The sequence below is a fragment of the Amphibalanus amphitrite genome, unplaced genomic scaffold, assembly GCF_019059575.1.
Source record: "Amphibalanus amphitrite isolate SeventyFive unplaced genomic scaffold, NRLGWU_Aamphi_draft 000226F_arrow, whole genome shotgun sequence".
NCBI classification, from domain to species: domain Eukaryota; kingdom Metazoa; phylum Arthropoda; class Thecostraca; order Balanomorpha; family Balanidae; genus Amphibalanus; species Amphibalanus amphitrite.
Genome location: NW_024881721.1, coordinates 466,555 through 493,548, shown reverse-complemented (window position 1 = coordinate 493,548; position 26,994 = coordinate 466,555). Strand labels below are relative to the sequence as shown.

General features: G+C 51.5%; 1 protein-coding gene across 9 annotated transcripts in view; it reads left to right on the top strand.

Moving 5' to 3' along the window:
* Positions 1–26,994, top strand: part of LOC122385645 (sarcoplasmic calcium-binding protein 1-like) — a 35,399-nt gene continuing 8,405 nt past the window's right edge. The window contains exons 1-5 of one of the 9 annotated variants that reach the window (XM_043374036.1): positions 1–147; positions 5,995–6,081; positions 20,006–20,059; positions 22,253–22,419; positions 22,769–22,898. In XM_043374036.1, coding sequence (XP_043229971.1) covers positions 20,008–20,059; positions 22,253–22,419; positions 22,769–22,898 — 349 coding nt within the window. In that variant the 5' untranslated portion in view covers positions 1–147; positions 5,995–6,081; positions 20,006–20,007. Of the gene's footprint in view, positions 148–5,994; positions 6,082–18,618; positions 18,967–19,063; positions 19,258–20,005; positions 20,060–22,252; positions 22,420–22,768; positions 22,899–23,932; positions 24,063–26,994 lie in introns of those variants that run through there. The other 8 variants (XM_043374037.1, XM_043374039.1, XM_043374041.1 and 5 more) reach the window with 8 other exon arrangements.

Genomic DNA, 26,994 nt, shown 5'->3' with positions numbered 1-26,994 from the left:
CCCTGTGTTGAGCGGACAAACCGGTGTTACCTAGTATTCTATGTACCGTGAGATTGGAGGACCACGGCGTTCCGCCTGCATTTCCCTTCTGGCTGGAGGATCCGATCCACGGGTCATTTAGTGTCATGGGAGGTAGTGCCTCTGAAGGTAAGTTGCCCCACCCGACGAGACGGTCAAGTGTTCGATTCTTTCCTTGCAGTTGCACTGTTGTGATTGTTCTAATATTCCGTCCGTCCGTCCGTCCGTCCATCTCTCTCTCTCTCTCTCTCTCTCTCTCTCTCTCTCTCTCTCTCTCTCTCTCTCTCTCTCTCTCTCTCTCTCTCTCTCTCTCTCTCTCTCTCTCTCTCTCTCTCTCTCTCTCTCTCTCTCTCTCTCTCTCTCTCTCTCTCTCTCTCTCTCTCTCTCTCTCTCTCTCTCTCTCTCTCTCTCTCTCTCTCTCTCTCTCCTCTCTCTCTCTCTCTCTCTCTCTCTCTCTCTCTCTCTCTCTCTCTCTCTCTCTCTCTCTCTCTCTCTCTCTCTCTCTCTCTCTCTCTCTCTCTCTCTCTCTCTCTCTCTCTCTCTCTCTCTCTCTCTCTCTCTCTCTCTCTCTCTCTCTCTCTCTCTCTCTCTCTCTCTCTCTCTCTCTCTCTCTCTCTCTCTCTCTCTCTCTCTCTCTCTCTCTCTCTCTCTCTCTCTCTCTCTCTCTCTCTCTCTCTCTCTCTCTCTCTCTTTATCTCTATCCCTCTCTTTCACATACGATTAGATTAGGATAGGGACTGTCCAGTCTCCACTGCCTGTTGCTATGATGGCTGTTCCTGATCTCCCTGCCAATCGACCCGTGCCCACTGGTGTCAGTCTACTCCATACACTCGCCTCCCGTGTACGACGACCGGCGCGGCGGAACTCCGGCGGATGGACCCCCCCCCCCCCACACACACCACACCGCTACAGTGCAGTGGTCCATCCCTGAGTTGCTGGGTAATGGCGCGTGCCCCCCCCCCCCCGCCCCCCACCGGCCTCTCCTCCTTCAGCCGGTCGGCTCGCTCGGTCTCTGACCACTGACCACCGACCGGCCCAAGGCCTGCTACATACGCGTACTCACTGTGCGTGAAGAAAGATGGAGGCCAATGGCTAATGGAAGGTGAAATCGTCTTGATTCCTCATCTACAAGGTCAGAGTAATGTGATTACTAATTTGTCCAATAGAAAGCGGGGAGCTCAGGACCAGATACCACCTTGTGTGTATAAACTTGAATATACCTAAAGCTAATTGGTAATAGCTTGACTCTTAAACATGGGAAGTGTCAGACACGCCCGCCACTATCCTGACGGCTGACAAAGTTCCCACGAGCCGTGTGCCGTATGTACAGGGTGTTTCATAAAAAATGTCCTGATTTGTTTTGCTTATAACGAAAATTCTAATAGTCACATATCCAGCCACAATGGTTCAAACGATTCCACAAGGAATGGAGATTTATTACATACATATCACGAACATGAATCATGCGTTCAGCGCCGCTCACAGCACGTTCTCGAGATGTCCTCCTTTTCGGAGCAGACATACGTCGGCCCGTTTCGCCACGTGCCCGATAACTCGGGCGCATGTGGCGGGCGTGATCGCACGCACCTGGCGTCTGATCGCCCGCTTGAGCTCTCCGAGACTCCCCGGGTTCCCGCTGTACACTCTGGACTTAAGAAAACCCCACAGGTAAAAGTCGAGGGGTGTCAGGTCAGGGGAGTGAGGGGGCCAGGGAGTGTCCGTTCCGCGGCTGATGATCCTCTCTCCGAGACGCTCCTGGAGCCACTGGAGGGCCATCTTCGAGGTGTGCGGGGTGGCCCCGTCCTGTTGAAACCAGATATCGTCACCACCTGAAGTCGAGCCTTCTTGCACTGTGGCCCAGAAGCGTTCCAGGATGCGGACATAGCGTTCCTTGTTCACCGTTTGAGTGCACCCGTTGCCGTCTTCGAAGAAGAATGGCCCGATTATTCCGTTGGAGCTCATTGCGCACCACACAGTCACTCTCGGGCTGTGCAGTGGGACTTCCAGCAACGTTTCGGGTGGTGCCGAGGCCCATATACGGCAGTTCTGGGTGTTCACCTGTCCAGTAAGGTGGAAGTGCGCCTCATCGCTAAACCAGACCCCATCCAAGAAGCCAGGATTAGCGGCAGTCTGGTCCTTGAGCCACTTTACGAAGGCCACTCTCTGATGTTTGTCGTTCTCCGGCAGCTTGTGATGCACTGTCACTTTATATGGGAACAGTTCGAGGTCCTTTCTCATTATTCTCCGCACCGTTGAGTGGCTTGTGCCAACTTCTTGGGCGATTTTCCTGATGGACTTCTTGGGGTCCCCATTGACTACGGACTTCACCTTGGCGATGTTTTCGGGGGTCCTTTGTGTCGTTGGCCGTCCACTTTTCCCTTTGTAGCAATTGAGGATAGACCCATCTCTTAGGAACTTTTCTTGCAAACGCAGGATTGTTTTCGGGCACGGTGTGAATCGGGTTTTGAAGTGAGCCCTAAACTGTCGCTGTGTTAGAATGATAGAACGTGACGACCAGTAAAACTGAACCAGTTTTGTTTTTTCTTCCTTACTCAGATGCTTCATGGTGAGAAGTGAGCTAAGGTGCGTGAGGAAAATTTCCCGTGCACGTGCTTTCGATTGCAGTGAAAAAAACACGTGATTGCAATTAATAGGGCACCCCAAAATGCAATCAAAACCAGGACATTTTTTATGAAACACCCTGTACATACATGCAGAATCCAGCGATAGTCCGCATTCCGCCTAGCAACGGCCTCTACTCTGTAACGGTACAGGATTATAGTTTTCATCACGTACCCCGTCTACCGGTTGCGGTTCTGTGCAGTCCCGCTGCGTCCACAGCTCACGTTAACGTTGTGGTACGTTAGTGACGCGGTCGGTTTGGCGCGGCGGCACGTCCCACCTGCCCTGAATTCCACGGCAGGGATCCGACGAGCCACGTATGTGGATCGCCAATCGGCAGCGACTTGAACGTATTTACGAGTAGGTATATCTCAATGGCTTCTAAGCATGTTACGAGTTGTAGCGATAATGCAGTGGCACAACCGGCAAGGAGGCGCAACGTTACACGAAACGATTTATTACAGACAATGGCGTATTCCGCATACCTTTACCTATTCTGTATTGAGGTTCAGTCACTCATAACTCGTGAGCGAGTCGTGACTGTGAGCTATGAAATGACGCCCGTGAGATACGAGCGAGAGTTTTTGATCGCGAGTTTTGACAGCTATTCCTGAGTGACAATGAGTCGTGAATTCCACGGTCTTGAGCACGGCTGCGGAGTCGGAGTCGGAGTAGGTCGGAGTCGACAGTTCTGACCGGAGTCGGAGTCGGAGTTGATTTTGGAAACCGGAGCCGGAGTCGGAGTCGGGGTCACCGAAAAATCCATCGACTCCGCAGACCTAGCATGTATGTATGTATGTATTCACATTGCGCAATCGTTCCATGGACTCATGGCTATTATGATTGACATGTCATAATGACGAGAGAGATGATAAAAACACACGCACGCACATAACATTCCATTCAGTCTGCGTCCGACAGCCAGCTAACCGCTGCTATACTGGTTTGTTATCAGGTGATCTCGGAGGTTTGCTCTAAACTGCCGCGGTCCCATATCTCGGAGACATTGCGGCAAGGTATTATACTCCGCGACGGCGGCGAACAGAAACCGCCGGCGGCCAGACTCAGAGCGTATCGCGGGCCTGTGGAGCTGGCCGGCCTGCCTGGTGTCACGGTGGTGAACATCACCGCGTGTCACCAGACTGCCGTGCAGTTGCTCTGGCTGGCCGGTGGACAGCATCTGCTTCAACAGGGTCATCGAGTGGTACCTGTACATGTTGGCGGCTGACATCCACCTCAGGTCCCTCAGTACGTCACTAATATGGTCGTATTTCCGACGTCCCGAGATGACACGTGCGCCAAAGTTCAGCAGCTTCTGCAGCCGAGCTGTCTGGGTGATGCCGCATACACCGTACACACTAATACAGTATCGTATGGCGGATAGCACGAGCGACTGTACAATGGTGATGAGCGTGTTTTGGGGGAGGGCGTGTCTGCTGTGGCTCAGTCCACTGAGTAAGCCAGTACAGCGCCGCACCACATCGCTGACATGCGCCGAGAACGTCATACTCCGGTCGAAAATCACGCCTAGGTTTTTGACCGTGCTCGATTCCGTAATAGTGGCGCCCATGAACTCCACCTGTATCTCGGGCATCGCACGGAGGTTCGGTCCAGTGCCCATGACAATGAGCTGGGTTTTGTTCGCATTCACCTTAAGTCCATTTTTCCACCTTAAGTCCATTTTTAGCGGGGCTCCGGAGTCGGAGTCGGAGTTGGGGTAGGTCAGAGTCGATAGTTCTACCCGGAGTCGGAGCCGGAGTCGGAGTTGGTTTTGGAAGCCAGCGTCGGAATCGGAGTCGGAGTCACTGAAAATCCATGGACTCCGTAGCCCTGGTCTTGAGTAATATCGTGATTGAAAGTCATAATAGAGTCGTGATCGTGAGTCGTGACTTTGCGGGGTGGGTGGTATCCATCAGACATGTGCACGGATCCCAGGCAACCAATCACGGAAATCGAGATGGCCATTAGGTTGACGGTCTTCAAGCATGAAATTATGGTGGAAAACATGGCTCATAGAAGCCTCTCAATGAACCAACTATTTTGCATTCCTTCAGGGTTAACAGTTCTGAGAAAATCCCTCAAGATCCATCTCGGATCCATGATTTGTGGCCATGGATCCGAGATGGATCTTGAGGGATTTTCTCAAAACTGTGAACTCTGAGGGAATGCAAAATAGTTGGTTCGTTGAGAGGCATCTATTAGCCTTGTTTTCCACCATAATTCCATGCTTAAAGTCCACTAATCTAGTGGCCATCTTGATTTTCGTGTTTGGTCGTCTGGGATCCGTGCCCATGTCTGGTATCCATTGATGTTAGCATGGGTGTTTTTTATACCTGTAGGTCTATGGTACCTAGGGCTCGAATCCTACCAATATCAACATTTGAACAATGAGCCCTATGACTTGCATTGTACGAAATGCTTAGGTTTCCTAACACTAACTACTAAACCCATACCAGTTAATTTCAGAGAGAAACGCCCGTGAATGCCTGTGACTGTGAGTCACGACATATAACCGACAAGTCGTGAGTCGTGATCGTGAGTCGTTACCGTGAATCGTGATACCGTGACTGATACCTATTCGTATGGTAAAGCGCCGTGTGTCGCTGTCCATTGGCTGCAACCGTGATCGGTCGCTTCCAAACGAGCTGGATAGAGATTTCGTCGCTCGTCGGCCGGACAGGTAAATGGATGGGCCGTCTATGGGGACACTGGACAGATATACGGACAGTTGGACGTTAGAAACCGGACAGTTTGTGGGTGGACAGTGGCCGTCCGGACAACCTGGAATGCGGACACGGATCGTTCACAGGTCATGGGGGGGGGGGGGTTCGCAGAGGTTAGGACGTCCCCAGGTCAGGGTGTTCACAGGCCAGGGCGGTGAACTGTGGATATCTACACAAAAGAACAGTGAACTGTGAGCAAGTGAACACCTAACTGCGAACACGCTGATCCATTAACTGCAGAAATGGGTTATCCCTGCGAATTGGTGGTGGTTGGTTAGGTAAACGTTGTTGCGTCGCTAAGCAGGAAGCGTCCGCGGTGGTCGGCTGCAGATGGCGCAATTCAAAAGTCCGTGAAAAGGGTGGGCGTTGGCTGGGCAGACGACACGTTTCGAAGGGCCGGACTGGTGGCCGTTGGATGGGCAGACGGTGATCAGGGAAGGAGTGGTGTCAGGTCGTGTGGAAGCGCTGCTACGACGCTCACTATTCAGCGCGGCGCTAACTGCTTTCAGGAGAACTTTGTCGAACTGTCGATATGCTCACCGGTGCGTGGGCATTTTTGCCAGGCAGTTCTGCCACGCTGCTGGTGCTTATATAAAGCGTTTCCGACTTAAGTACCTATCTCTTGTTTCAGCAGCAGCGGAGGTGGGTTGCTCGCCAGTTTAGTCCACTGGCGGGGGCCGAGCCGGTGCCAGCCGTCCCGCGCGCGCTGCCAGCTCTGGTAAGTACCGACTGCACCGGACAACTCTGCTCGCCGTAAATTGTCGTCAGGTGTGGCGGTCGCTGGCGGAGGCGGCGTCTCGGCCGGCCAAACACAACGCCGCACTGGCCACCGGTATTGTCGCGCTGCGCTATATCTGCCGCGCCGCGCCGCGAGCGTCCCAGGGGGCGGCGGCGGCCAGCGGACCCAATCACGGCGCAGGCACCGCGCCGTGCTCGCCGCGCCACAGTCGATTGCTCGCAGCTGTGACCACTGGTCCGTCGCACATAGCACATTCATGGAGCCGGATGATGAGACTTCTCTGCTCATGGATGGGAAACGATCGGCGCAACTACAGAGACAACATCAAAAAACTGCCGCGCTAAATAGAGGGCCTGGATATAAATTAAGTCCTATCATCCTGACACTTATTTTCTGCAGCTCCGTGGCGAATTCCACCTTGATAATTTTCATGTATGTATTTGTGCTTCTGTAGGAGTTGGAGTGGGCCATTCTGCCCGCATTTGCATCTCTGCGGCCGAGAGCATGCTGGCGGCCGGCGCCCCGGGCGAGGGCGCGACCGAGGCGGCGCGCGGGCTGTGCTCGGGTTTGCATCTCTACGGCCGGGAACGCGCCGGCGGCCGGCGCCCCGGGCGAGGGCGCTACCGAGGCGGCGCGGGGAGTGCTCTGTGTTCGGGAGGGATTCTGATGGTTACTGCTGTGACGGACGGTCGTCCAGCTCGAGCTGTCCAGTGCTCGCACCTCGCGATGTGATGTTGCTCAAGTGCTCGTGAGATTGTGGTGTTACTCACAATACAGCAAAGCCAACGCAACATTCGCTTTGCAAGTTACAACACGGTCTACATTGGTGGCAGCGGTGAGTCCCAATTAATTTGGACCATGAGCCTTCACGCCCTGTTCGTTGATCGGCCATGATACCGTATTTTTCGGTGATCTGCTGCCGTGGCCATGCTGCTGATCTTCTGCCGTGGCCGTGCTGCTGACGTGCTGCCGTAGCCGCTGCCGACGTGCTTCCGTAGCCGCTATCTGCGTATCTGATCTGCTGCCGTGGCCGCTGCTGGTCTGCTGCCGTGGCCTCTGCTGGCGTGCTGCCGTGGCTGCTGCTGACGTGCTGCCGTGGCTGCTGACGTGCTGCCGTGGCCGCTGCCGACGTGCTGCCGTGGCCGCTGCCGACGTGCTGTCGTGGCCGCTGCCGACGTGCTGTCGTGGCCGCTGCCGACGTGCTGTCGTGGCCGCTGCCGACGTGCTGTCGTGGCCGCTGCTGGTCTGCTGCCGTGGCCGCTGCTGACGTGCTGCCGTGGCAGCTGCTGATCTGCTGCCATTGCCGCTGCTGGCGTGCTGCCGTGGCTGCTGGCGTGCTGCCGTGGCTGCTGCTGACGTGCTGCCGTGGCTGCTGACGTGCTGCCGTGGCTGCTGACGTGCTGCCGTGGCTGCTGACGTGCTGCCGTGGCTGCTGACGTGCTGCCGTGGCTGCTGCTGACGTGCTGCCGTGGCCGCTGCTGACGTGCTGCCGTGGCCGCTGCTGACGTGCTGCCGTGGCCGCTGCCGACGTGCTGCCGTGACCGCTGCCGACGTGCTGCCGTGGCCGCTGCCGACGTGCTGTCGTGGCCGCTGCCGACGTGCTGTCGTGGCCGCTGCCGACGTGCTGTCGTGGCCGCTACTGATCTGCTGCCGTGGCCGCTGCTGATCTGCTGCCGTGGCCGCTGCTGATCTGCTGCCGTGGCCGCTGCTGTTCTGCTGCCGTGGCCGCTGCCGACGTGCTGCCGTGGCCGCTGCCGACGTGCTGCCGTGGCCGCTGCTGACCTGCTGCTGATCATCTGACCGACGGTCTCGGCCGGCGGCTGTAGCTGAGTGGCCGTCAGCCTGTTCGGCGACGACCTGGTTCTCCTTTTCAGAAAGATAAGTGTTATTTTTTTTACTATACCGTGTCTTGCTCTTGTGCTGTGCATTCTGTGTTGTTGTTTCTATGTTCAAACGGGAGAGTGGGTTTTTGGAAGCCGAGACCCCTGGGAAGCCTTCTGTCTGCCAAGGGAGTGGAAAGATGGCTGCGGGAGGGTTTGCAATGAAGGCGCCTGAGTTTTCTGGGACGGAGCCTTTTTCTCGGTTTAAGTCTGATTTGGACACTTACTACACCATTCACGAGTTCAATGATGATCTAAAATTACGATTTCTGCCACTTTGTCTCAAGGGAGTGGCACGGGACGCGTTCGAGGCGCTGTCTGAGGAATGCAGGAGTTCTTACGACCGAGCCATCGCAGGATTGTCTAATTGTTTCGTAAAGCCTTGCGCACTTGACGCTCATGCCAGGCTCAGGAACCTTCGGTTCGATTCGTCCATGTCGCTGGACTCTTTCATCATTGAGTTCAAACACTTGATGACTGTGGCGTTCCCTGGGCCGATAAGTGATCAGGTGCTGTTTCACTCCTTTCTGCCCGCCCTCCCGGTGAGATATCAGGAGCACATCCTGTCCTTGGGCCTGGTGGATTTTGATGAGGCAGTTCAGGGTGTCAGAAACCTCATGAGAAGTGAGCGTGTTCAGGGTTCCGCGCAGGGATCTGTGAGACAGGTGAGCGCTGAACCTGACCTGCTGCGGCAGATCCTGGACAGGATTGCCACCCTGGAGCAGCGCGTCAGTCAGGGTCTGGTCGTCCGGGGAAGGTCCCGGGAAGGAGATGGTGCAGACGGTAATAGTCGACGTGGGACTGCACCATTCAGGTCGGCTCGGGCGTGTTACTGTTGTGGCAGTCTGGAGCATTTGCGTGCGGCCTGTCCGCAGCGAAATGCATATTGTGCTAGGTGTGGTCGCCGTGGCCATACAGTAGGTGTGTGTACTTCCCAGGGAAACGAGCCAGGGGCCGTCGGGACGCAAGGCGGCGATCGGCGGCCCCGAGACCTACGTCAGTAGACACTATTGTGCCGCCTATTTGTCCCGGTGCCGGTCCTGCATTGCATTCTCGGACGTGTCAAACTGACGTGACGACCACTGGACATCCGACCCCTGCCCCTGCGACCACTGGACACCCACCCCCTGTCCCTGCGTGCGAGTCGTCTATGTCTCATAGTGGGGAGGATGCCGAGGGCACTGTTGGGGACGCTTGTCGGGTCGTGGAGGGGAGTGCGGTGTCCCTGAACGAGGACCTTACCTTTGTGGGCGCTGTTGCCGGCGAGGAGTGTTCTTGTCTGCTTGACACTGGTTCCTCTTTGAACGTCCTTCATCGGGATGTGTTTGAGCGGTTGATTGGCGTGACGCTTCATCCGACGTCTACGAAAGCCAGAACAGCTGCCCAGACTGAGTTGCCCCTCGCAGGACGGATTTCAGTTCCGATGCGGGTAGCTGATCAAACGCATGTAGTCAGCATGTATGTGTCCGACTCGATTGACGTTCAGTGCATCCTTGGTCTGGACTTTTTGCGAACCGTCCCCTGTGTGATCGACTTGACGAACAAACGCCTTGTTCTGGTATCTGGTGACTGTGTCAGATCTGTGTCTGTTGATCGCACCTCTGTAGGTCGCGCTGTGCTGGGTTGTGACGTATCCATCCCTCCAGGCGCCGAGTGCTTTGTGCAGGGACGAGTGCATCACTGTGATTATGAAGGCGAGGTTTTGGTGGAACCCAGTCTTGACTCGCCGGGCATTGAGGTGGTGCGTTGTGTTGCTCGGGTAGAGAAGTCTTCGCTGCCCTTGCTGATTAGAAACTTGACCATTGACAGCATTACACTGCCTAAACACTCCGAAATAGCTGACTTGGAGGTCAGCTTTGTTGAAGAGGACGTTCCAGAGGCAGTCGGTGTCCGTTCGCCTGTAGATATCGAGTCTGTTGTTGACCTTGAGGGTTCCTGTGTTTCAGATGTTCAGCGGGAGGCTTTGATAAATGTGCTGAAAAAGCATGAGAGTATGTTTGATGGCCATGTTGGCCACACTGACCTTGTCACTCACAAAATTGACACGGGCAACAGCCCACCCATCCGACAGAGTCCCAGGCGTATCTCCCCTCATTTGACCGAACAGGTGAGAAATGAGCTTAACAAACTGGTAAATGAGGGTATCCTTGAAGAGTCTGAGGGAGGCTGGGCTTCACCCATTTGCCTGGTGAGAAAGAAATCTGGAGAGTTGCGTGTTTGCGCTGACATGAGAAAACTCAACTCTGTCACTCGTCTCCCTGCGTACCCAATTCCCCGCATTGACGATACGTTAGACGCTCTTTCAGGTTCATCAATTTTTTGCGTACTGGATATGAACTCTGCTTATCATCAAATTTCTATCGATCCCATTGATCGTGAAAAGGCTACCATTACTACCCCTTTTGGGAACTATAGGTATACCAGAATGTGTTTTGGACTGAGTTCTGCCCCATTTACATGCTGCAAACTTTTGAACATCGTTCTCGGTGACATGCCCAAGGATTCGTGCGTGCACTACTTCGATGACGTTATCGTGCATGGGAAAACGTTCGATGACGTGCTGCTGGCACTTGATGAGGCATTGTCACGTTTTCAGGAAGCAGGACTAACTCTGAACTTGGCCAAATGCCAGTTTTTCATGCCCCGTGTTACGTTTCTTGGGCACGTCATTTCTCCTGACGGCATGTCCACAGATCCTGAAAAGGTGTCAAAGGTCAAGGACTGGCCTCAACCCCGAACCAAGAAAGAGCTCTTAAGTTTTCTGGGTTTGTGTTCTTATTTTAAGAAGTACGTCAAAGATTTTGCAACCATTGCGTCACCTCTCTTTGATTTGACTAAAAAAGATTTCCCCTTTCAGTGGTCCGGTGCGGCTGATCTGGCGTTCAGCACTCTGAAAAGGGCGCTGTGCGACGCTCCGGTGGTCGGATTTCCAAGGTTCGGCGACGATGCCGGCATGTTCACCGTGGATTGCGACGCCAGCAATGACGGTATTGGGGCAGTCTTGCTGCAGGACCAGGACGGGGTTCAACGAGTGATTGCCTATGGCAGTCACCGTTTGTCGAGGGCGCAGAGGAACTACTCAACGACCAAAAAAGAGCTTTTGGCCTGTGTTACATTTGTACAGGAGTTTTCGCACTACCTGTTGGGTAGAACTTTCCAGTTGCGGACTGATCACAGCAGCCTGCAATGGTTAATGAATTTCCGTAATCCCACAGGCATGCTAGCAAGGTGGATGGAAATTCTGGGAAACTTTTCATTTCAGATTGTTTACAGGCCTGGCACTCAGAACTCTGCTGCTGACGCGTTGAGCAGGTACCCGCCTCGGGTTGTTGACAACTGTTCACAGACTGAATTTTGTTGCAAAGTGTCTGCTCAGAACTGGCCGCTGAGCTACATTCAGGGTGAGCAGAGCAAAGACGCAGTATTGTCAGAGGTGATGGACTTACTGGTCCGTGACGTGACGCCCTCTCGCAGATCGGCATCGATAGGCGTGCGTCGATGGCTGCGACATTGGGTTCGTCTTCGTCTCATCGAGGGGGTCCTCTTCCGGGTGTATCGCAGCAGAGCCGGGGAACCTGAGCGCCTCCAGGTGGTGATTCCTCCTGGACTGGTGGGTGGTGTTTTGACGTCCCTTCACGCAGGACCCTGTGGTGGACATTTTGGACCAGAAAAGCTGCTGAAACAGGCGCAGATCCGGTTCTTTTGGATCGGAATGGCTGCTGACATAAGCGAGTTTTGTTCGCATTGTGACCGCTGCACTGGTCGTAATGCTCCAAACCCGACGCCACGTGCGCCCATGGGCGAGCTCTTCGCGTCAGAGCCATGGGAGGTCCTCTCGATTGACTTTCTGACTGACCTCCCTTTGACTGAGCGTGGCAATCGGCATCTGTTGGTGTGCTGTGACCATTTTACCAGGTGGGTCGAGGTGTTCGCGCTGCCAGACATGACTGCTGTGACCGTTGCTCGGACCTTGGTAGACGAGGTGTTTTCCAGGTACGGATGTCCAGGGCGTCTTCACTCGGACTGCGCGGCGAACTTCCGGAGCCAGATCATTACTGAGTTGTGTCGCATCATGGGCATCGACAAGTCAACCACGACGCCGTTCCATCCGGAGGGCAACAGCAGATGCGAGCGGGTGAACCGCACCATTCTTGACATGATGTCCAAGTATCTTTCAGACAATCACTCAGAGTGGGATCTACATTTGCCGCTCTTGATGATGGGGTACCGCGCACAGATTCACAGGTCCTTAGGTTATTCACCATTCTACTTGATGTTCGGCCGTGACCCTCGCCTGCCGATCGATGTGGAAATCGGTGCCCCCCACGCAGTAAGGTCAAAGTCTGCGGCCGAGTACATTGACAATTTGTGTGCAGGTCTTGGAGATGCCTACCGTGTCGCCTTGCGATTCTCGGACGCAGGCCACCGGCGTAACAAGCGTGCGTTTGACGCCAAGAGCAGAGCGTATCAGCACGCGGTCAGTGACCATGTCATGTTGTTCTGTGCAGTAGCAAAGAAAGGAGAGTATCATAAGTTTGTGAGACCATGGAAGGCAGGTGTGGTCGAGGGTCGGAAGGGCGATTTGTATTATCGGGTTCGATTGGAGAATGGGAAGCTGGTGAATGTGCATCACAATCGCTTAAAACCCCATCCGACACCTGTGTGTGCTGTCGATGACCAGTCGATCGCAGACTCTGCGAGCGCAGACCCTGAGGATGCTGCGACGGCTGCTCATGGGTCCAGCGCGGACCCTCATGTTGACTCGGATGGTACTGGGTCAGCTTCTGACCGACCAGCTTCTGGTTCTGCGAGTACTGACCTGGTCTGTGCTGCGCCGAGTGTGCGGTCAGGTGTCCCTGCGTCTGTTCACCCGCTTCCCGAGCACCTGGAGGGTTCACGTGATGTCCCCTCTGTGGATGTGGGAGCTGTTGAACCTGACGAACATGTGATTGACACGTACTCTGATCAGGAAACGGTCCAGTTTCCAAATGTGAATATGAACCCTCTGGACTCTGGTGATTCCCCTGGTGTCGGTCGTGGGGATGCTGGTGCTTCCCCGGGTGTTGGTGTTGTGGACCCCAGTGATGCCCGGGAGAACATTGTTGATGTTCCTGATTCTTCCCCGGACGACCTTGTGGGTCCTGGCGGTTCAGGGGGTGGCGACGGCGAGGGTTCTGGTGGTCTCCCGGGGGAGGGTGTCTGGGATCATGGTAACCGGGCCGGCGTTTCGGGATCGGGTGCTCCTCGTCGGGCTCGGGGTCGTCCTCCTCGGTCTCGGGCGTCTTTCTCGGGGGTCCGGCAGACTCTTCCTGAAAGGACGTTGCCTGCTAGGAGTCGAAAACCACCTGATCGCTTGTGTTTGTACATTTTTAATGACTCGTTTTAGTGCAGTGTTGCGCATGGCTCGGTGTTGAGCGCTGTACTTCAGCAGTGATCGATCGTTGGACCTCATTCCGTCTGATTACGTTCCTTGTTTTGTGCCTAGGCTGACCGTTGGTGGTTGGCCTCACTAATACGTTATTTCTTTCTGGTCCCCAGGGGAGCTGCGTCTTCACGGAGGGGAAGAGTGTAGGAGTTGGAGTGGGCCATTCTGCCCGCATTTGCATCTCTGCGGCCGAGAGCATGCTGGCGGCCGGCGCCCCGGGCGAGGGCGCGACCGAGGCGGCGCGCGGGCTGTGCTCGGGTTTGCATCTCTACGGCCGGGAACGCGCCGGCGGCCGGCGCCCCGGGCGAGGGCGCTACCGAGGCGGCGCGGGGAGTGCTCTGTGTTCGGGAGGGATTCTGATGGTTACTGCTGTGACGGACGGTCGTCCAGCTCGAGCTGTCCAGTGCTCGCACCTCGCGATGTGATGTTGCTCAAGTGCTCGTGAGATTGTGGTGTTACTCACAATACAGCAAAGCCAACGCAACATTCGCTTTGCAAGTTACAACACGGTCTACACTTCCATAGCCCTCTGTATACGTGCCGATGGACCGAGGCCCTTGGTGCTTCATGTCAATTTTTATTCAATTTAAGTCGTCACCGTTTTGTTTGCTTGTTGCAGTTAACTGAAATACGTGTGGTATGTGTAGGTAAGTTTATTATTTATTGTGAGGCATGTAACTAACATAATTACGTAAATAATTCAACCTGCGTGTTAACAGATGAACTAAATGTGAGTCATTGACGCTATCACCTGTAAAAGTATTATAATTAATTATTTTCACTTTCAACACACAGAACCATCGCCCAGGAGCCTTTTTCGTTCGATTTCGAGCCGTCAAGAAGCCCCTGTCTCTCCTCTCCTCTCCTTCGCCCGCTGCTGGTGAGGCGCCAAAGTCGCGCAGCTCGACGTCCCTGAAACTGAGCGGCGGGCTCTCCGATTTCTGACTGACTGTGTGCCGTGACGCGTGACGTCTGAGCTCGGTGTCGGCTCCCCGGTGTGACGGCCGTCACCCGTCACACCTGTCACAGCGGCCCTGGCCGTCACGGTCCAACGCTGCGCTAGCGTCCGGTGACGCGACGCTGTATTTGTATTTATTTGTTTTAACTCGGCGGGCACACACAGAAGGTCTGATTGTGGAGGTAACAGCCACAGTGCAGTGTGTAGACTGTAAAGTAGAGTGTAAAGGTAGTGCCAGTGAGCCAGGTACCCGGAACCGAAGACATCGTTTATTTAGTTTCGTGTCGGGATCGGCTGTGACGGATGACTGTATTTGGGTTGTTCCTTGACAGTCAGCTAATCTATGGGCTAGGTATGCTTAGTGAAGCAGAAGAACAATGGGCCTAATAAATAATGCAAAAAGTCTAGCATTAATTAAAACATATTTGTGCATAAGTGGAAACATTGAGATTCTCCGAGGTTTTATTCAAGTGAATTGTAAATAGAATGTAAACCTTAGATCGGCATGAATGACAGCACCGGCTTAGGGGATTCTTACTAGCTAAGCTTAGTTTATTTTTCTTTAATTAATAAATGCCATCCATGAAAGCGAGCGTAATAGCTAGTCATTGACAACAAGCATCACCAAGTCGTTGAATAACTCGCAGAATGTATGTGGGTACCCCGTGACCTCGCCGACCGAGCCAAAGACGCAAGCCGGGCGTGTCTTCTTCCAAAATAAATACAAAAGCCTCTTACAGTTGCGCTCTGTTACATAAGACCGTGTACTGGCGATATGTGGTCAGGTTGGGCTGTTAACCATGGGTTGCCGTACCTGCACGATCATTGTCAGTGTTGCAGTGCAATCGCCCGCTGTCTGCTAACTGACGGCTGTTGTGACAGCTGCTCTGTCTCCATACAGATCACATTATTACAGTCATTTCTGGGAGACCGGCCGGCCGCGCCCCATTCCGAGAGACATTCCGCCGCCGGGCACCTGAAGCCAATTACTCTTCTTGGCCCCAAGGCCGCAGTGGCGGTGGACGGGCCGGTGCCGCTGGCTGGCGCCGGCTCTCGGGCACGGGGACAGACGAGACCGTTCCACCGGCGGCGCCGCGCCTGGCAGGGACGGCGGTGCCCACTGCCAGACCGCGCCCGGACCTAGCCCTGCCGACCGACACCACGACGGCAGCGACATTGAACACGGAAAGGCCTGTGACGAAGCGGTGGTGCTCATGCTGCCCAATGTTGCCCATCATGAAATATGTAGTTCTTTTACCCGTATTTTCTTTATTTTTAAGGATAGTTCAGAAAATCCAGATGTTTTAACGATTGTTGGCATTAATTTACATATTCATGTTCGATTTTTTTTTTCGTTGACTGGATATGAAGTAGGTAATGACATTTTCATTCATAGCACATTTAAGAGTGTATTGATTGAGAGCAACTACCATTACTTAATTCTTGCTATGTATTTATTTAAGGTTGATATTCGGGTGAACATTTTTCCCTATCGTCCCGAGCCGTCCTCTCCCCGATCTTTCCCTCCCCTTCCCACGGCCGCACCCTCGGACAATGCCGCGACCCGGTGCTCGTTGCAGTTGCGGCCGGTAAAAATAGCCCAGAGCGGCTGGTATGTATGCCGTTTCAGGTGCCAGATGTCGGCAGGACCCTTGCGCGTCTCGGGTCCACTTCTGGACACCACCGACATGACTCTGGTGTTGCCAAGAGCAGGACTGCCGCCGCCGGACGGCAGAGCAGGGGAGAGAGACAGAGCGCCGGAGGGCGGGGTTATAATCATGGAGCGTGATAACCTAGTTAGCGGGCGGGGTTCGGGCGCCGCACCGCGCGATACTGCGTGCCCCCAGCTTCCACCTGTGTGGGGACTGGGGAGTGGGGAGCGGAGGATACATGGAAACTCAGCCGGTGTGAGCTGACCGAGTTTGGAGTGGGGTCGCCCGCGATCGTCGTTCGCTCTGAGGTCTGAGAGGCCTAATTATTCTTATTCGTGTCGTTTGTAATGCATTATGCGCCATAATGGTCTGATAACCAGTTTGATGTACTAAAACTACTTTGGTACAGGTATTGCATTGTAAAACCCGATTTATTGTATCATTTTGTTGCGATAAACCGGAATTTCAAAACATTTCAGGTTATTACATCATCTTATGATGCAATAAATTGAAATGTCAGGATTTAACGTGAAAGGTCGGGAAAAAAATTTACAGCGACATCTGAGAACGTTGTAATAAATCGGGTTTATTACCTCACGCGACTTGCACAGATTTTGAACAAAGTGGAAAGACGTCGCTGTTTCACATGTGTGCATCCCTCTGACACATTGCACAGAGCACACTATCTCACTCCATATTTAGTGGCGGTGGCTCGGACGGAGCACGAGATCATCTGAATAATATATCTCTCCCAGAGACGGCGCGACGTGCTCCGACTCCTTCCGCAGATAGAGACACTAACAACTCTACTCAGCTGGGAAGTGTGAAGCTCTGCTGAAAATGACCTTAACGGCATTGGGCTTAAAAGATTCGCTGCCGCTAGAGTCACAAATGGTCTAAATCGCTTCTATGATGTGGTCTCAGAGTTCTAGTTGGACACTTTTCTTTAACGTTGGCGGTAGTGAGAAGCTCAAGGCAATTGGGCCTTTCTTTGGAATTAAATTACTTTTCTGGCTCCTTTGTTTTTCATTCTTCTGCTTTCTTATTATTCGCTCCCTTCTAATCCTCTCGTCTCTTTCACTCTCCCCTTCTCCCTTCCTCTCTCCCTTCCTCTCTATCTCCTCCCTCCCTTTCTCTTCTCTCTCCCTTCCTCTCCCTCACCCTCTCCCTCTCTTGCTCTCTTTCCCCTCTCTCTCCACGGGTAAATCCTCCCTTGATCCACTGCACGCTCATTGGTTCTAGCGCTTGTTGACCGTACAGCTGGACGGCGGCTGAGTCGCTATGAGGCCCGACAGAGAGCCTTGTTATCCAACACACCCGCCAGTCGGTAATTCAATGCACAACTGTGTCTGTGAAGGGCTGAATGCAGCGTAAGGTAGGTCTATACCTTCAGCAGTCTGCAAAGTGATGACGTCAGTTGTTACATATGACACCTGTGAATCGCGATCCTTCATGACGTCGCGTTTTCAGTTCTGACATTGTTACTGAATGGTAGTGTCAAGTGTGGCTGTCAAAAGCGCTGCAGATCCTTGATGGTAGTTCAGCCTCTTTTTAAACTCATAATCTAAGTAATCTTAATTAGTTTCATAAGGCAAGCACTTGTTGGTATTCAGCGATACCTAATGTGTTAAATAACTGAATTCACCTCTTACTCATGATTACTTCACGTTGGCAATTGTTTTATTTCCTAGTTCAGCGACCTCAAATGGGTTCTTTATTGTTTATTGACTGGTTCAAAGGCCTTCACTGCAGAAGATCTGTCTGTGTTATTGTAATTAAGGCTCTTGGATGCAGGATGGCAACGAGCAACAGTTTTCAGTGTCTTAGCGGAGAATCTGCATAATGCTCCTTTGTGTCCGTTTCAGGTATTTCTTAGTGTAATCAAAGCTATCATCTCCTGAGATGAAAGACAGAGAGAGAGAGAGAGAGAGAGAGAGAGAGAGAGAGAGAGAGAGAGAGAGAGAGAGAGAGAGAGAGAGAGAGAGAGAGAGAGAGAGAGAGAGAGAGAGAGAGAGAGAGAGAGACAGAGACAGAGACAGAGACAGAGAGAGAGAGAGAGAGGGAGAGAGAGAAGAAAAAGAGGGTGGGAGGGAGGGAAGGAGAAAGACAGAGAGAGAGAGAGAGAGAGAGAGAGAGAGAGAGAGAGAGAGAGAGAGAGAGAGAGAGAGAAAGAGAGAAAGAGAGACAGAGAGAGAGAGAGAAAGAAAGAAAGAGAGAGAGAGAGAGGAGGGAGAGGGAGGGAGAGGGAAGCAGGGAGTGAAGAAGAGAAAGGAGAAGAAGGACATTTTTAACATTTGGAAAAGGTTGATTGACAAGTGTTGCTCTGATGTTGCTGCCGTAGCGGGCATGGTGCTCCTTCGTCGCTGGCTCTGATTAATTCTGGCTCAGTGCATCTCTATGTACGAAATCGGCTTGAACCTGCAGCTCTGTTTTCTCTTGTTTTCTCTTGGAAAAAAATCCCAGGAGTGTCTCACTGAAACCGATTCAAGAAAATTTCCCTGGCCCAATCAATGTCACCATTAATGTCTGACTTTACCATCCAAGCTTGACTCGGCCCGGTGCATTCACTGAGAAACTATTGGTTTTGCGGCGCGGCGGCTGTGTCCCTCATGGTCATTGATCAATCTCCGGTGTTCCGGACAGCAGTCGTTCCGGTTCCGGATCCGGTGACGTTGTTTCCGGATCCGGTGTCGGCGGTTCCGGGTCCGGGCCGGCTCCGGCACCCCGTGTCCCACTCGACTGGGCTGGGCGGCCGCGGCTCCGGTCCCAGTGGGCTGCCCTATTTCGGGAGCCCGCCGGGGTATAAAAGCGTCGCGTCGCGCGTGTCCCCGCTCGAGTCTGATCCGGTCCGGTTGGCGTTCGGCGAGGCGGCGGTGTGCTCTCTCTCTCTCTCTCTCAGTCTCCAGTGCAAATCTCTCTCTCCCTCTCTCGGATCATCCGGCGACACAGGTGCGGTGAAGAGAGGCGCTGCTCGCCCTCTCTCTCTGAGTGGGGAGCGGCGGCGCGCAGTGGCTGTCCGTCGTCCGCCGGCCGCCGCCGCCGTCAGTGGCCGCCGCAGCGCTGCACGGAGGGGTCGCCGGCGGGCAGCGGCTGCCACCCGGGCTGTGTGTGCGTGTGTGTGACCGCGTGGGCTGTGTGCGAGCCGCTGGAACCTGGCTGCGGCACTGCCACACTGTGTGCTCCGTCTCTGCTAGACGCTGACTGTGACGTGTGTGCTGCTTCAGTAAGGCCGGACTGCTGGTAGGAATGATAACGGGAGTACCGCTAACTTGTGACGTTGTCCGATTTACTCTCAGTAGTACATGGTTACACTGGAACACTTGTGCCTGGGACGCTATACATTTATGTTGTTTGGTACAGCCTGTTCGGTCGTTCTAGGTATATCAAGCATATTTTTCCTGAATTAGATGTCACGTCGTCCTGTCAATGTAAAAAGTCCATGTTTAAAGATTAAAGATCCTCGCGATTACTAGAAATATAATCCTTCATCCAGTAGTAAATTTGATGTTAAGTTTCAGATCTACTTTCAGCAATTGAGTTATTTTTAAGTCGCCACTGCATAATCAGAAAGCTTCTATAAAAAGGTATGATAAAGGTCTAAAACGGTCCAAAAGTGACTGGACTTAACTATTTTGATATTGTTATGTCATGATTCATTCCTAAATTGTATTTCACTGTCGTTTTCTTTTCTGAAGTCATATCCACATCATCAAACATACGAAGCATCAAATCAACTTGCGTTTTTATGACCGTTGGAGATAGTGGTTTTGTCTCAAATGGAAAGGACAATTTTCAGCTGTGAGGTTTTTTCATATACTTAAAAGTCAGTCGGAAAAGGTACAAATGCTGCACTGCTAACTTCCACAAAGCGCGTCACATGCAACTTGCCATGTTACATATAGCGCACTGCATGCTACAGAAATGCTTTTAGAGCTGCGCCACGCGCCTTTACTGAGCGCTCGCCTAAACTGCACGTCATATGTTACAGAAATGGCTTACAGCTGGGACAACCGAGTCAAATTCGTCGTCCGGTACATGTATGGTAAGTAGTTGTCCTTAGAAAATATCGTCAATGAAGAGAGCGTGTTATAACTACATGAATGGAACTAATGAGGCTAGTGGGCACTGGGTATTTTAAATGTCTTCCAAGTACTGCTTTGTTCAAGTTCTGCGCATTCCTTTCGAAAACTTTCCATTCCAATCGGCGTGATTATGTGCTATTACTAAAATAGCCCGGCCTCAGAATTACAAGTTAAGTCAATTGATGTCTATTCAAACGATGTAAAGGGATGAAAGTTTAGAATAATGAATGTGAGGAATAAATTCGTATGCATTTAGCTAGGTCCAATATTGTTTATTTGTGATGCAATTTATACTTTATGCATAGATAACAGTAGAACAGTAGACAACAGTTCTACTGTTCTACGGTTCTACTGTAACAGTTCTACTGTTATCTATGTCTTATATAATAGGTATAGTAGAAAAGACCATTTCATATTCCTTGGTTTTTGTAGATGCGGCCGTCTAAGAGGGAGGGAAAGAACCAATTAACGTCGTTGCGATGCGTTGCGCCTTACCCAGTTACAAACTTTTATAGTCTGTCGTAGTTTTCAAAGTCCAGTTAAGGTCTTCTTTATGGTGCAAAAGCTGACACGTGAGGTGCATCTGGAAACAGCATGGGCTTTACTGGGCAGCACTTCCTAGCTTTTTATGACTCGTTAACCATATTAGTGGCAGGCTTCTGGCTACCCCTATTAGTGGCAGGGGGCTGTTTAGGACCCCCGTTGATATCTCGAGATCTAACCGGCCGATTTTTAAAATTCAAACGGCATTCGATAAGAGAAAATTCCCAAAAAAGCAAATAGGGGGCAGTAGGTGGGTAAAAGCAGCAAATTGCAGATAGTTTTTTTTCAGCTGCTCACCACGGCCATGTTTTTAAATAATTTTGACGCAACGACTGCCAATTGATGCAGAATGAACCGGAAATTAGCATGCATCATCAAAATGGGCATTTTGAAAAATCATAGGCGTAATCGCGGATACAGGTAAATATATTCGGGAGGTACTTAAGATACATAAAAATTTGGGTTTTTTCCGTTGTGGCATTGCCAAAGCGGATTGGTAATGGTCTTTCGATGTTACAAAATGTGTGATATAATGACTAAAAGTAGACTGGCAATTTATAGGCGGCGTCAGGGCCTCGAAGTTGGGAGGTGAAATCGACCTCCCTTTCTGCTTTCCTGGAACCACCTATGATCCATCTCTTGCTCACTTGTGAACCTGTAATACCTACAAATAATGTTGATCCACCTACACAATGAATACCTACAGTTATAATGCACCAGCATAGTGATCTTCACCCAAATGACTCACTTCATGAATAGGGCCTCCCAATTCCCGATGCCCTGTAACCGCCCCTGATAAAGGAATCAACTTGAAAATTTCAGAGGATGTGCCCAGTTTAGTTTTAAGAAAGGTCAGAAAATTTCAGCATCCTAGCTCTAGCCGTTTCGTAGGTTTTTACGAAAAACCTGAGGGGGGATGAAAACAACCCCCCTGCCACTAATGGGGTTAATGGGTGAGGATTCACTGGGACTCTTGTTATTGCATACCTATATGTAATCTAATTCAAAATCTTACTAGACATCTGCTGCAAATCGTAGCTCTAGCACTGCCATGGTCATAAAGCTGAGTCTCCGGTGTCATTTTTACCAAGTGACAAGGTGTTTCTTTCATTATCTAATGGTGGTGGAAAGACGTGCAACGAGTTTAAATGGATTGCTTGGTACTTTGTATTTACTCTTGGTCAAATAATCCACTGATATCTGCTCTAGTTGTGTAAATGTATAACAGCACGGCCAACAAATACTTCCCACTTTCCATTCATAATTTCTGTTTCAAATTCGCCCAGCGAGATCTACCGTTCACCGCGATAGACGGCTGATCTGTCGGCCGCTGGGAGATAGACTGTACCGCCAACAGCTCTGTCGTGCGGTACAGCCTACCTCCTCCCCGGAGATCAATGCAGAGAGCTGTCGAATGTCGATCGTGCGCGTGCCGCGTCTTATTGACCGAGTTGGAAAACGCTTTTTATATTAGAAATAGGCGATATGCTTGCCCGTATGACAAGCTGTCTAAAACTTAACACGGCTAAGGCAATTGATCAACGGGATTATGGGTTCCGAATTATGGACGCCATACTTATGAGTTACATCTTAATTTTATTACCCTTCAGATATCGACAACAATGGATACTTAGACAAGAATGACTTCGAGTGCTTGGCAGTGCGGACAACCGTTATTGAGAGCAAAGGAGACTTCACACAGGAAAAGTACGAGCAAAACCGCAAAGTCATGCAAAATCTCTGGAACGAAATTGCAGATCTCGCTGACTTCAACAAGGTATGTAAACGGCTGCGTATGTCTGGCGCTATGTAGCTAGGAATTGTCATGAATCATTACTTGTGACTGGTTTGATTTGAAATTTAGTATGGCACATGGTTTTGCCTTCTAAAACATTAAGTGATCACACGATTAGTGATTTATGAAATATGTTTATCACATTTGGAAGTCATCAAGCGAACTAATCATTAAAAAAATGGTCGCTGTCGCTTTTTTTTTAATTTGTCCACACACTTCTCACACACCTGATTATACCCGAACCCAGCAGAAAGTTTTATTTTAGTTTCAGTTACATTGTGTTCCTTTAAATTCTTAATGCAAAAACGTAAGTTAAATTTCATTGTTCCAGGACGGAATGGTTACCGTTGATGAGTTTAAGGAAGCCGTCCAAAAAGTGTGTGTCGGAAAGGGATACGATCAGTTCCCCGAAGCCTTGAAGGCCTTCGTCAGTAAAATTTTTGAATCTATCGACCTAAATGGTAAGCGCCTAACCCAACAGACCAGTCAAATGAGATGTCTGGATTAGGCAGTCTTATCCCGGCTTATGCAAACTGATTTAATCGTAACCTAAATATTCACTGCTGAGATAACGAACCAACATAAATTGTCAATATAATTCCCAAGCATCTCCTTTGATAATAAAGGCTTTAATCTTTGTTAAGATTATTTGTTTAATGTTTTGAAGACTTTTATTGGCTTTTTACTTAATGTGTGGCTTCATTATGCTTGAAATATTCGCGTTCGTATTAATGCTGGGATTTTAAAATGGGACCTTTCTCTGGTATTTGAATAACCAATTACTAACGCATTTCTATAAAGTCTGGACATACCAAAGAGACCATCAACTATGCGAGAATGTTGACCTTTAGGTAGGTACGTAATAACGGAACGATGCAAAATAACGGAAAAAAATCACCAGCCACCATCTACGTAATGCTAACCTTCATTTTTGTTGAAGGGTGCACCGATGTGCACTTTAAATATTTTCTAGCTAGATTATGGTTCTTTCCTTACCACTTCACGACACTAGCTTCCAATTAGTTACCAGACTACACACAAGATCACCTACGCAGACACGCCTTTGATCAACTTCATTACATCGCTTCCTGCATTGTCTTGTTTTTTGTCCAGTGTTCTTTTTACATGGCATGATTTTGTTTTATCCTTATTTACACACATACATACAAGGCATAACGCAACATTTTCTGACCTGTCATTAAATTGATACAGGACTCTGTCACTTTGATGGTAGCTTCTTCACTCACTCGAACATGTGCCTCACAATTGTGACGTCCTCGCATTGCCTCCACTCACCTGTGACTGTCTCATAAAGTGTGGCGTCTTTGAATCTGTGTGATCGTCGGCTTTGCGTCCGGGTGCCGTGGCTAATGTCTGTAGCTATCCGTCTCTGAACCAGCAGAGGACGGGGACTGGCGCTGTGTCCGATGGTCCGCGGGTCCACGGGACCCCGGACCCCGCGGCACCCCCAGTGACCCCCTGACCTCCTACCCAGGACGGACAGGTCTCAGTCGACGAGTTCAAGAGCGCTGTCAAAAACGCCTGCGTCGGAAAGCCGTTCGAAGACTTCCCGTCGGCACTTAAAGCGTTTATCTCGTCTCACTTTAGCACAGTGGACGTGAACGGTAGGGTCGATATGCCCCTACCCCCTCCAAAGCCCTCCCACCCACACCAGGTGTTGTGACTTTCAGTTGAGCCCTGTGTCGCCCTCCCTCCCTCTCTCCCTCCCTCCCCACCTCCTTCCCTTCATCCCCAACTTCTGCCCAGCCACACAGGAATGCTTGTCGTGCGTATATGTTGCATTTGTGTGCCCTTTCCGCAGCGCCCCATGATTGCTGTTCCGCTTTATACCCCATCTCCCTTTATACACAGCTGGATGCATAATATTTTATATTGCATTTTAGGTGGCAGATGGCGACCCCGCAGTCTGCAGGTTGCCATTCGCACGAGTATTTGTGTATTTTGTTTATTTGTCCGCTCATGGGCCGTATTATTATCAGTTGGAAAACTGGTAAATGTGTACCATCCTTTACTTTTTTTCCTTATTACTCTAACAATGCCCGCGAATTCAAGCTGTTGGAGACGCAAGCCATAAGTGTTGTTTATTTCAGCAATATTCATAAACCTTCTTTCATCCGTCCAAATGTCACCTACATTGGTACAACCAGCTCTGTATAGACGGCCATTCCACATAACTTTACCTTTACTTTGTTGTTGGTAGGCGAGTGTGATGATGATCAATGATCATACAACAGTGCACAACGTGTTTTTACTTATGAAGGCTAGGCGACAACCAGATCAATGAAATCGATCGTCAGTCTACGGGATAATGGACGTAGTTCGAATCTCTCTAATTTGTCAGAGATTTGCGGCAGTTTGTTCAAGAACGAGGCTAAAATGCGATCCAGCCCGTTTCTCATGGTAGCATTGGATTCCACCAATTAATGGCTTACCAGCTTAACGATGATAGCGTTCCGTCGCAGCCGAGCAATGAACCCAACAAAATATTGCGCCATTACTTTGTCTATCTAGCGCTGGAGCCAGGCAGGTGCAAAATAGGCTCGGTTTGCATTAAGGGTCGGCGGTGTGCCCAATCTCCTTCCCACACTAACATTATCCGGTAGAGGGGCTTCATTCTGGCTTGGAAATGTCTCCACAATCGCGTCAACCAGGATGAGGTTTATGAATCAGCCAAAAAGTTATGCCACCTCTGGAAAGAGAGAGAGAGAGAGAGAGAGAGAGAGAGAGAGAGAGAGAGAGAGAGAGAGAGAGAGAGAGAGAGAGAGAGAGAGAGAGAGAGAGAGAGGAGTGAGAGCTAAAGCGAGAGATAGACGCTGTGGTAAAGAGAGAATGAAATAAATTTGCTAACGATCCAATTCCAAGCAAACCCCAACCTTTGTCTAAGCTGAGCCGTAAAGGAAACAAGAACTAGGGATGGGCAGTCAAACTCACCTTGGCAGTAGCTACCTCCGCCTTTGCGAAAAAAAAAAAACACTTATCGTATTCCCAAGAGAGACGCTCACCTTCGTCGGAGACCCACCTCTGCCGGGAAGAGGTCTCTGGGGCCGCCAGCCGTGTTGCTTGGCACAATGGTGACGATGGTTCTCCACACGACGGTGGTCCGACCCGAGAGGACTCTCCATCGATCTGTTATGCGGGATGTGGCGGCCTCGTGTACGTACTTACATCAGCCGGCGGACGGCTGGCTCGGCGAGCTGCTGATTGTCGCGAGCACCGCCCGTGGGAGCACCGCCCTACTCGGAGCACCGCCCGGAGCACCGTCCGGGAGCACGGAGCACCGGACTGAGGCGGCGGCGGGCCCAGATGACGGATCAATGGGTGACAGAGCGGTCGGCGGCTCGTTCCGCTGCGGCCTCTCACGCCCGGCGATGCCATCGTGTCCAGTACGTCCAATGGCGGTCCCGGCGCCTCCCAGCGCGCCCGACGACGGTTCCGTCGCGCCCTCCACGCCCGGCGTCGATCCCGACGCGCCCTGCTCCCCGTCGGCGATCCCGGCGCACAGCCATCACTCACTGGCGGACAATCGGGCCCTGTCCGGAGAGGACCGCACCACTCTCGGGTCACTGCACAGCGCGACACGGATGGAGCATCTGGGACGGACACAGCGGCCGGCGACCCGAGGCCAATGGACTGTGGGAAACGCGTCCGGCGTCCGCACTCTCATCAGGAGACGGGAAGACGTCCGGACTCTCACCAGTAGATGCAAAAGCGTACAAACCAACAGACGCAAAGGCAGCAGGAGACATTTGAAGTCAAGAGCAGATAGCCAGTTATGCAATTGATAGAAGAGTGGGCAGGAAAAAGGCAACAATTTTTATCCTACAGGCGGAAGGAGCACTGGACCCCGTTTACGATTTCTAAGTGGTATAGCTCCAAAATATGGTTTCTAAGCTTAAGCTGCTGGCAAGATTGTCCTATTGGAAGCATGACATACATGTATGTTCTATACCTACCTACCCCGACCAGCAACCGGAGCGGTGGTCCTACGGGTACAACAATGATGGCTGCCTCAGTTTTCTAAGTCTGTGTCTCTCGGTGCTTGTCTGACTGGTATTGTGTCACCACGGACAGGCACCACAGCTCCGGTTTGATTGAACGGGCACATATCATTGACAAACCGACGTCGATGCAATTGCAGGATCCAATAGAGCCGGCAGTGTATCATCAATAGCGAATGTGGTGGTCGCACAAGGGATCCAGACAGCCATCACTCAATCATAGCTCACGGGCGACCAATGATTTTGATTGGAGTGGGGAATGGGGCGCCGATGGCAACGGAAAGGAACAGGAATGGGACTGGAATGACGGGGATGGGACGGAGAGATGCGAGAAGTCAAAATGGACAATGGACAGCGATGTGAGATAGGACGGAAAGGGACGAAGACTGGGCGAAGGACACATACAGAGGTAGAGACATGGACGAGGAATGGCTGCAAGGGAAAGAGTAAAAGACTGGATAATGACGGAAGAAGACGATACTGAAATCGAGCTGAAATAGATGCGGGTCTGATGTGTGATAACTGCCTCAAGGGAGGC